This window comes from Oryzias melastigma, linkage group LG17, assembly GCF_002922805.2.
Source record: "Oryzias melastigma strain HK-1 linkage group LG17, ASM292280v2, whole genome shotgun sequence".
Taxonomy (NCBI): Eukaryota; Metazoa; Chordata; class Actinopteri; order Beloniformes; family Adrianichthyidae; genus Oryzias; species Oryzias melastigma.
The window spans coordinates 8,988,158-8,999,522 of NC_050528.1; the positions used below are offsets into that span (position 1 = coordinate 8,988,158).

Genomic DNA, 11,365 nt, shown 5'->3' on the forward strand with positions numbered 1-11,365 from the left:
GTCATTCATTAAAATAGGGAAAAAATGATCAATTAGGCTATTAATTATGGAGAGAAAATGGACAATTTGTGTGTGCATAATTCGTGACTTCTGTGTAACTTTGGATTTGTGACACTATTTTTGTAAAAATATTTTTATTTTTAATGGGATACGTGTTTCAAAAATGCTTATTTAGACTTTTTTTTATAAATAAAGCATATCTGTATAAGAAAGTGGGAAAATGCGAAGTTTCACCAAATATTATTCACAATCTAATCTAAAAGTGACTAATAAGAAAACTGATGACTGAGCATTCTAGCAGCATTTAAACGCATCATTAACACACAAATCTTGGAGACGCGAAGAATCTCACCTCAAATTTGTGCATAAATGTGGTTTTGTGTGTGTGTAACAAGCGGTTTGCACGTATAGTTAGTTTCAAGCTGTTGGAATTTTAATTGTATTTTGCATTTTTTAAATTTAGTAATTTTTGTACTTATGCACAGATGTATTGTACGAGTAACAAATCAAGAAAACAGACGCACAAATCAAGGTGAGTCTATTTTCACTCCATAATTAATGAGTAAATTAAATGTTATGGATTATGGTCTTCAACATCAACATTACAAATTCTCCATAAACCCCTCACCAACTATTATCAACCATTTATGAATAAAAATCAACTCTTGTGCTCTCTTATGGGGTCCAGATGACCCCATCCTTATATTTTGTGTGATCCCTCCCATGACAAAGATGGACAGGATTTTATGTCCGTCATGGACACCAATGAATATAAAAAAATCCTTGAGAAAAAAAAAAAAAGTTCAACGTCCCGTCTTGTGGGGTCCAGATGACCCCACTTTTAATGTAGCCATGCCTAGAATAGCAGAAGGGCTAAAAAGTATTTGAAGCTTTAATGACAAACACGACAGAAGAAAGGGGGCTTTTACAGTAAAATAGCAGAGAAGACTTGGTTCCAACTCGTGTGAAATGATGAAAATTTCCACATCTTTATTTGGTTTGATTTTCCTTCATAACAACCCGATGTGGAACTGTCAATAAGCAACAGCTGTTCATTTGGGGCAGAACTGCTAAACATGAGCACCGGCCAGAAATGACTGGAAATTCAGAGCCTGAAAATCAAAATATCACCAAAAAACAATCATAAACACTAATATAATCAACGCATTTGATTATATATCATCATAGCATCATTTTTTTATGATTATGACAAAATGTTGAAAAATAGAACAGAACGGTTGGGGCAGAACCGCTGAAGCAACCCATTGATTGGCAGAAAGTGATGACGACATTAGAAAGAGCCAATATAGCGCTCATTTAAGCTAACGTAAGTAAGGATTCAGGTTTTTGTAGTTTCCTGTGTACTCTTTTGGTCATGAGTCTGTAATGAAAGTGCCTGAAAACAACGGCTCACCCTGGTCTGCGGTGGAACTGCAATCGTTCCTAGGTATCCTTGGCGACTGTGTGATACAGGGTGAGGTAGCAGCACGCTAGCGATCAGCACCACGCATGCGCCATGAAAACAAAACGCTCAATGGAAGCAAGACTTAAACGGGTGGAAACGCTCACAAGAACTAACTGGACCGTTGCACCACTGGACTGCTCAGTGGAAATTAGGCTTATATTTTACACAAATGTTATTTCAATTTAGACGAATCCTCCTCAAGCAAAGGAAATAAACAAAAATAGCAAAGGTTACTAATCCTGTTCTCTCTAATAGTTGAAAAATGATGAAGGCATACCCTTTACAAACTAACAAAGTCATAACACTTGAGCATGAGAGTCAACACAGACACAATGTATTGGGTAGTTCAACCCTGTGACCTTTGTGCCATAGGTATGTCGACGTTGGGAGTGGAGTCATCTGGATCCCACAAGACTGAACTTTCTTTTCTCAATGATTTTTGATTTTCACTGGTGTCCAGGACAGACATGAAATCTTCTCCACCTTCATCCACATTTGTCATGGAATAGATAAGAAACCAATGTAAGGCTGGGTTCATCTGGACCCCATAAGCTCAAGGGTTAACACTAGGGCTCATTTTATCCAGTGCAGAGGTTTCACCAGGGCAGCAAAACTCAATGACAAATCCCACAACGGCTCATTAACAAAATAAAACAGCATTTGCCAAAAAAATCCTCATTTCATACTAAAGCCAAGCGTGAAAACATTAAATAATATAACAAAACCATACAGACTCCTTTAAGCGACATGGGAAATAAAGCCAATATTTCCTGAATTGTTCACTTGAGCCAAATCCTTTTTTTGATAGAACTTTAAAAAAAAAATACAAAAAAATAAAGCAACAGTCGCCAATCCTGCAAGATTGTTTCATGATTGCTTCACTCGTCTCTCCCCTTCCAACAGTTGTGACGCACTGCTTTCTTTTTTCAGACAATTCTGTCAGATATTTATGTTAGAAGTTTAGATCTCAAAAAAAGATCAACATCTTTGATAAATTCCACTAATTCAGGGGACCTGAGAGAAGAAAAAATGGAGGTAAAAACTTACTTCTTTCTGTTCTTGGATGTGGAAGGGGGTGGTGTCTGGGCTAGGATGGCAACAGCATCCTTGCGTGGCCTGCCACGGGGTCTCTTGTCTGTGTGGACAGGGCTTCCTGTGGATGCGGCCCCTACACTGCTTGGCGGCGGCGAAGGAAGCTGATCAGAGGGCTCCACAGACTTATCCTCTGATGACATTCTAAAAATGAATACATAATAAAATAGTTACAAGAAAGAAAAGAATACAAAAATCTACACATCATTTTGATTGAGAAGCTTCAAATGTAAAAATGACAACTCGAATATTGATCTGTTTTTGTAAAAGAAAAACAATTTCATGGATGATGGATGCATATTTTTAAAAAGGGCTTGTCAAAAACTGTTGTGCTTTTACTTTGAAAAATCCTCAGTTTTTTAGCTTCCTTATAATCCTAAAATGAAACAAAATAGACAAGACCATGATGCTTTTGCTGTTTAACAAAAAACATTAAACATTTTGTCAAATCCAGCTAATATTTTGCAAAAATAGTCAGCTGACTAACGTATAGCCAGCCGACAATCATTGAGTTTAGGAAAAAAACAGAAAAAAAAGATCTTGTATAGGAGCATTTTTAGGATTCATTCTGACATTATGAACTTAAATTTAGTTTTGTACAATTATCACCGAGTTCACTTATGCAGAGATGCTGTAAACGATGATGCAGAAAACCAAATGTTTAAGTGTAATGATATTCTCAACCCTTACAGCTGTCAAAACCTCCAGTAAGTTCTTTACAGTGCAGACAAATAAGAAATGTATCCATAAAATCTTTTCAAATAAAACTAATTTAGTATTATTTAGGCTCTAAATTGCCAAAAGAAAACACAATTTTAATTGAGATTTACCAAAAAGCAGTTGTGAGGGAACAAGTAAGGCCCAATCCAAATTCATTCCCTAACGTTCCGGCTCCTCCCTATTGGTCCATACGTAGGGGCATTTTGTCTAAGCCCCAATCTTAATTCTTCCCCTCCATTTTTAGCAAGAGTGGCATCTGATTTTTTTGTTTGTTTTTAATATCCCACCCTCCAAGCAGAAGAATACAAAGCCCTCCGTCGCGAGGGTAAACCATGATGCGCTCTGCTATGGAGAAGAAGCGCTTTTCTTCACGTGGATGCGCTCTGAAGCACAGAGGTTTACATTTAAATGCGAGTAATGACTTTTAGTTATAATATGACATTTTTAAAGCTATAAAACCGCTGTTGTTATGCATATTCGAGTGCTGGAAACTTTGCGCTAACGGTAGCTGACCAGTGACTATTGATGATGTCATCGAGTGAAACTCTCCATTTGGAGGGCTAAATGAAGGGCAAGGGAGAAGGGAATAATTTGAATTAGGCCAAAAAGTTTTGGTTTTTTAAAAAGCTGTAGTGAGTGACCATTGCCGGTAGGGTGATTCGCGTCGCGCTTGTGGCGCAGAAGAGAAACGCATTTCTTCACGTGGGAGTGTTCTGAAATATAGAAATTTACACTTAAATGTAACAACTTTCTGTGATTGCATTACTTTTTACAGTTATAAAGCCGATGTCATGAATTTTCCGAGCACTGGTAGCTGCGCGCTAAGGTAGATGACCAGCGGCTTTTCATGACATCATGTAGAGGTAGTAGGGTCAGAATTTAAAGACACTATTTTTCCACATCTCTTTGAATTCAGCCTAATATTAACAATAAGACAAATTAAAGTTGGGCTTTATAAAAATCAATTTTGTTCTCTCTATAATGGAAAAAAGGAGATTAAAAAAAGCACTAACTGCTGGGATTTTTATTTAAAATTTCCATATATATATATATATATATGTTATATAATTTGGTCATTAATCCATTAATTCTGATTAATTTTGCAATTTGTAGTAGTAGCCTCATTATGCAATAATCATCGGCTGTGATCATTTGAAATAAAGGATAGTTTTTCCTCAAGCTGTTAGAGCGAACTATTATGGGAAAAAAATGAACCTTCTCAGTGTTAGGCTTTAGAATTCAGCAGAACCACAATGTACTTTTGGCCTAAAAGACTAAAGACGATATGTGGGTGTTATAAATGACAACATTTAGTTAGATGCTATGAGGAAAATGAAAGAAAAAAGGTAAATAATGGTTTGATTATGATTATCTATGAGAAGCCATTTATTCAAGTTTGCAAACTGCTGCCACTGGTAAACACCTGGAGGTTCTGCTCCCTCAACACTGTGCTAAACTGAGCCTCAAACCTTCCAATTAGTTGGCAATAAGCTTCAATATTCCAAACAAATTGCTCTGCACACCTAAAAAAGATGCAGCTGAAGTCTCCTAAAATATGGAGTCTTAAAAATCTTAATGGTTACATTTTTCTGTTTGATCTAAAGGCTTCTACAGTTATGTTTTAGACGACAAATAACAGTCTGCAAAAAAGTCTTTTATAGTTATGACACCCAGGATCATGAAAATACAAAAAAATATATATATACTTTGATAGGTGGGCAGCAAAAATAATAAACGTTTTAGGATTTATTAACACAAATTAATCAAAGAAACAGTCCTTCGCTTTAACCCAGCGTGCATTAAAACTTTTCATCGGGTGTTACCATGGTTACTTACAAAAGAAATAAATATTCAGTTTTTAGTACTTCATTCTTGCTATTTATTTGGTTTAGAGCACTTTTTCCACAAAAGGCAGCCCACTTGATCCATGGTCCAGTGCCGTATTGTACAAATACATTTTACCAGTAAAACATTGTAATTAATAACAGAAAAGTGTGATTAATCAGATATTATTTAATTGTTTGACAGCACTAATTAAAAATAAATGTTCTAAATGCAGAGTTATGTGTGTGGTTTCATATTTTGATTATTCGCAGATACTAAGTGGTCACAAATACTGTAAAGGAAAAAAAATAATTGTGATTAATTTTTTCAAGATTTGCGATTAATTAGGTATTTTTTTTAGTTGATCGAGGCCCTACTGAAAATATACTTTATTGTGGTAAATTGTTATATTTATCGTTATTGCGATATAAAATTATTTATATTGTGGTATACAATTTTTTCCATATCACTGTATAAGGTATACGCAAAAAGTTAAACATCAACGTCGGCATTGTGCAAACAAGAATAAAATAAAAAATAAATACATCACCAGAATAGACATCACTTAATCAGCAATTCTCCCATCCGCCAACATTCAACACAAGCTAAACCTCATTTAATGACACTGTGGGAACAAACTTTCAGCACCAAAGCTGCAATTTCATGCTAAATATTAGTGCCACCAACAGCTGGAAAGCCAAGGGTCTAACATCACTGCACCAGAAGCTATCAAAACAACTTGTCCACAATCACCCTGGTTCACTCAAACATAACTATACCGCACCAAATTATTTGGCAAACTACAGACAGTGAAAGCAATTTGTGCAATACTTCAACTGCACAGACCAGAGAAAGACATCGTACAATTTTAGGTTGTTGTTTCAGTGTTCCTAAATAAACCCTCCCAATGATTCTGTTGAAAATACTTTTCTATTACAGCACTGATTGACTTTGTTTACTTATTGGATTACTAGAATATAGGAAGAAAAGATATTGGATCACTAGGTAAGAAAGCTATTAAAAAAGGAAGCCATTTACTAGAACATGTTGAGTTTAAAGATTGTTTTGATTCACAAGTACAAAGGTGAATCGTTTATGATATACGCTCATTTGTAAAGTACATATTCATGAATTAAATAACGTGAAATGACAATGAGTGATGTTTCTATATGATGGACAGCACAGCGAAATATTAACTAAATCCACAGATTGTCTGCAACTGTATTTATTAAAGCAAAAACACTGTTTTGTGTTGAATAAAACATCTTTTTCCAACAATTACTTTAAAGTCTTCCTCCAGTGAAAATCCTGTTTTTTGAGTTTTTAACATGTATGTGTGGCATTTCTCTTATGAAGGAGAACAAATCATTTCGTTGTTGCATGTCTGATTATTTCTCCTTTTAAATCGCTGTCAATCAAACTGTCGCAGACAATCCATAAATACTAAAACCCCTCATCTGGCCCGGATAGCGTGTCTAGTTCAGGTTCCGGAAAAAAAGAAGATGGCATCTTCCCATTGCGATCAAGAGCCACCGTTCACATTTCCGTGGTCAAATCAGCCGTCACTGGATTTTTTGTGTGAGTTTCAAACAATACTTACGGTAGCAGGACTGAAAATGCTGGAAAATCTCCACCAGACTCCACGGAGCTTCTAGATGTGACCACGGAAATGTGAACGGCGGCCCATTTGACCGCAGTTGTAACCATTTTTAAATCAATCAAAGAGCATTTTGATGTTGGCTTTCATTATTTTATCAAGAACTCTGCTCTTAGAAACCAATGGATTGAATTAATTGATCACAGCAACGTCAATAAACATTGGAGAATTAGCTAAAAGAGTCTTTGGTGAACTGGAAGGAGAAAGAATCAGGATTTTGGAGGAAGTTCTGTCCATGAAAAGGCCGGGCTCACAGCTCAAGAAGCCACGCCCCCTCAGAGGAGATTTTGGAAACAGAGGTTTCAGATCAACATGAAAAGTAGCTTTTAAAGACATTTAGGTTGCAGGATTTATGTTAAAAACTTAATCATAATTAAAACACTTGTTTTTTTTAAATAATAAAAATTGTCATTGGGGGACTTCAATGGAAAAAAAACTGTAACCTTGGCAGGTGTCTGCTTTGTATTTTCAAGGGGTGTATACTCGGATCAAGATACATATCATGATACAATACGTACCACGATATATCCCAAGACAGTACCAACCAAACAATATTTCACTTTTTTTTTTTTACATAAGAATTTTCTGAATATTAATACTTTTTTTAAAAGATAAAATAGTAAAATATGTGACATTTATTGATCAGAACATTGAGCACTCCAACTATACTTTTATCCAATCAAATCCACAATGCTTTTCTGTTATTAAAGTAGAAACTGAACTACACTTTTAAATAATTAAATATTGGCCTGGCAGTATTTAATAAGTATTAAGTGTTGCCACATAAAGTATTGCAATATTTCACTGAATTGATATTTCCTTACATTTCTAGTGTTTTCATGGCTCGGAGCTGTGATAGAAAAGATTGTAAATTAATAAAACAAACAAGTAAAACTACATTTTTGCAGATGTGTTGAACAGCTCGAGGGCAAAGGGGTTACAAGAAACTATTTTTTGTAATTACATAGAACAAAATCCCTCATTCGCTCTTGGATTAAACCATTTCTTTACGTCAATTCTGGCCTCCACTAGCCTACAAGGTCTGCACATTAGAAATATTGCCCAAATAGAAGGTTAACATGGAAAGAAAAATGAGATCCTGCTTTTCAATGAGGAAACAAGTGGCATTTTAAACCAAACATGCACATGAAACTGTAATATAAGGCTCTGGTAAGCAGTCACGACCACCAGGGTACAATTGAAAACATGCTTCCGATAGCTTTTGTTGAACCAAGCTTGGGCACAAAGCAGCTGCATAAAGCTAGCCATAGCTAGCCTGTTGTTTTAAACAATGTCGCCTTTGCCTTTCTACGGCAGAGGAACCCAACATGGACATTGTCAAAACGAGTCAAACTGAAAGTGTAGACAATACAGGAGCTGGGGCTGCATTTACAAAGGCAAGTCTTAAAGGGGCTCACGAAGCAAACAGGTTACCACTGGCTGTAGTTAGTTGGCAACTCACAGCAACTGGATGCTGGAGGAGATGCTAACCATTGGTGCCTGACCGACTGTAGGAGGATGACGCTACATATTTAGAAATAATCATCCCAAAAAGTACTGATGAGTATTGGTGGAACACACAAAAGGCTATTCAATGAAACGGAACTGTTTCGAGGAACTACGATGCTTCACAAAAAGTGAATGATACGTTACACAACAACGTAGGCTTTGGTTTACCATTCACCTGACGTCGGATTGTGTAGATAAATAAATAAAGACACATTTTGAAATCTAAAAGTCGTTGTTATGCAAAAATATAACGTCCCGTTTTGTGTTCCGTTCCGCTGAACAGTCTGAGTCATGAAAGCCAAGGCGGCGACGAACCTCCCCCATCAGACTGGAGGATAACGTTGGCTCATTTGAGAGGAGGAAAAAATAATCATTCTGGGTGAATATAGCCAACACAAACACAACACAAGTATGAGTTTCGTCTTACCTTCCAGCCCTATGGACAGCGAATTATCCTCTTCATGTCCGAAAACACTGCGGGGATGAAACGTCGCACTTTTATCACACAGCTAGCTAGCAAGCTAACACGGCTAGCTAGCTTCTCTCCAATGAAACAACACAGCCGTTCTCAAAAATGCACAGCGCATATCAACATATTCCAGCGTTGCAATGTAATTCCAAACTTTACCCATTTGACGGGAAAGCAGCTGATGTAAATCCAACAGAAAACCGCTTCACTGGCAGGCGCATTTGTTGGGATCACTTTCCTTTCTCCAATGACAGCTGTCGTCGCACGAGTTCAGGTTATATAGCTAGTTGGCGTTAGCCACCCAAGTCTATGGCCAGCAATTTTATCATTAACACAGACGCACAAAGAACGCCCCAAATACACGCCACTGCAATAACCCCGTGGATGGAAAAATGTAACACAATCCTTTGTTGGGGTATAGCGTTGTGCAAAGCAAAGGCTGGATGCCGACTGCTGGGCTGGCAACTGGTTCTATTTTCTTCAGCTGCGACAAGCTGCGGGACCAAGCGGCTAGTTAGAAGACTCTCGTAACCACTCTGCCACGCAGTAACAACTGGCTCCAAAAATATGTAAAAACAAACACTAGCTCGCAAACAGTAACATCCCGCCTGCCACGCGGAGCTAAATCCCAAATTCCCACGATTTATGACAAAATTAAGGGAAAGATGACGCCTCGGTGGAGTCTATAACGATGGCCATATCTAATGATAAGTGGCACCGAACCACATCCCCCTCCAGGCTCCTAACAATCTAGATCCACCACCTACTGACAGAACTTGAGCAGACAAATACCTAGCAATCCTCGCGACTTGTCAGGACGGCGCCGCTTCAAAAACCCGTCAGGTTTCAAACACGTCGATAGCGCGACATGCAAGAAAACACAACGCAAACCGTTTTACATTTTGTTCAAAATACTCTCTGACCCTGCGGAGGGATACGAGCATTTAGTAAATAAAATAATGGCCAGGAAGTAGCCAAAAGACGGAAACTGGATTCTGGTCTTTTCGGAGGGGGAGTGTCAACAGTTCGGTTTCCAGCCTCTAGAAACCTTCTCCAGCGACAAAGATCCTGCTGTCGCCGGTTTTCTACAATCATAAATGACGAACTCTGGAATATATATTATATTTTAAACGCGGCGGGTTTAGTAGTTTAGAAAAAATAATCGTAGCTGGCTCCCCCTCTGCCACCAAATTAAAGCGTCTCCTTTCAGACTCCCTCTCTTTCTCTCTCACACTTGCACATACGCACGCGCGAACACACACACTGATACACAAACACTCGCACATACACATTCATCGCGTATCAGGCAGACATGCTGTACATGCAGGGGTTAACTTTTAGAAGAGTCCCCAGAGGTCGGCTTTCAGCGGCTGGATGTAACACCGTTAGCGGTGGACTCAGCGTGTGTCCCATGCCCACGATGATCTACCGCCGGACCGGCTTCTTTTATTCAGAAACGACGTGTTTCTTCAATTGAAGCCATGAGTTAAAAAAAATAAAAATAAAAAATGGACATAAACAAAACCCCGTCCCTGCAAACTGTACCCGGTTAAAGCTTCACCGAACCTTGAGCTCCCCCTGGTGGCGGACACCATACATTACTGTTTTAGCTTGAGGCACCAGAAGGAAAACAATTTGTAAAAAACTTTATTGACAAAAAAACACTGTTCACTGTTATTAGCTTATATTTACTGAGGAAAGAGCTACTTCCTCCATCGTTCAGCAGGATTTTCCCAAACGTTTGCAGTATATACAATATAATATATATAATGTATAATTATACATTACTGTTTTAGCTTGAGGCACCAGAAGGAAAACAATTTGTAAAAAACTTTATTGACAAAAACACTGTACACTGTTATTAGCTTATATTTACTGAGGAATGAGCTACTTCCTCCATCTTTCAGCAGAATTTTCCCAAACGTTTGCAGTATATACAATATAATATATATAATGTATAATTATAATATATTATAGAACTACTCAAGGCATTAAAATATTAAACGAGCACTGACCAAATCTAAAACTTGCAATGTAAGCAAATATATTAATAAGGTTACTAATGTTTCATTGAATAATCATGTAGATGTAAACAGGAAACACCTTTTTAAGTGTACTTTACCTGAGACTTCTCCAGGACGCCCAGTTGGCCGTGTACCGGACTGGCGCAGGGGATTCAGGGAAAAGCCGAAAGGTGAACAGCACCTGTAATATGGGTCACATCATATAGTCTGACTCAAAAATCCTTCGTCGATCCCAGGAGTTTATCAGCTCACTGGTTGATGCTGTAGACAAATTCTTAAACTATTGATGAAGAATCCATTTGACCTCAAAGGTCATCGGGTTTCTGATATCCTCTAAGTTTTGAGTCATTGCACATACCGGTGTCCTTTAATAAGTTTTGACCTTTCTGCTGGAGTGCATTTACACCACTAACCAGCATTGACCCAATTACTCTAAAACACTTGAGGCCTATTGTTAGAGTTGTAACATTAAACGTGGACGTGCAGAGCAAGTAGATGGCAAAACTAAATGGTTATTAGATTAAAGATGGTTGTTCTAAACAATCATTTGAATAGTTTGAATGTTTTTGCAACCAACATAATTATGTATTACAGAAGATGACAAC

General features: G+C 37.6%; 1 protein-coding gene across 8 annotated transcripts in view; it reads right to left on the reverse strand.

Moving 5' to 3' along the window:
* The window catches only part of kmt2cb (lysine (K)-specific methyltransferase 2Cb), an 83,637-nt gene extending 73,366 nt beyond the window's left edge, over positions 1-10,271 (reverse strand). For 7 of the 8 annotated variants that reach the window (XM_024274432.2, XM_024274435.2, XM_024274434.2 and 4 more), the window contains exons 1-3: positions 8,896-9,518; positions 8,695-8,741; positions 2,513-2,701 (exon numbers count right to left, since the gene is read on the reverse strand). In XM_024274432.2, the coding sequence (XP_024130200.1) occupies positions 2,513-2,700 (188 nt within the window). In that variant the 5' untranslated portion in view covers position 2,701; positions 8,695-8,741; positions 8,896-9,518. The other variant, XM_024274427.2, reaches the window with a different exon arrangement.
* Positions 10,272-11,365: the final 1,094 nt, after the last annotated feature.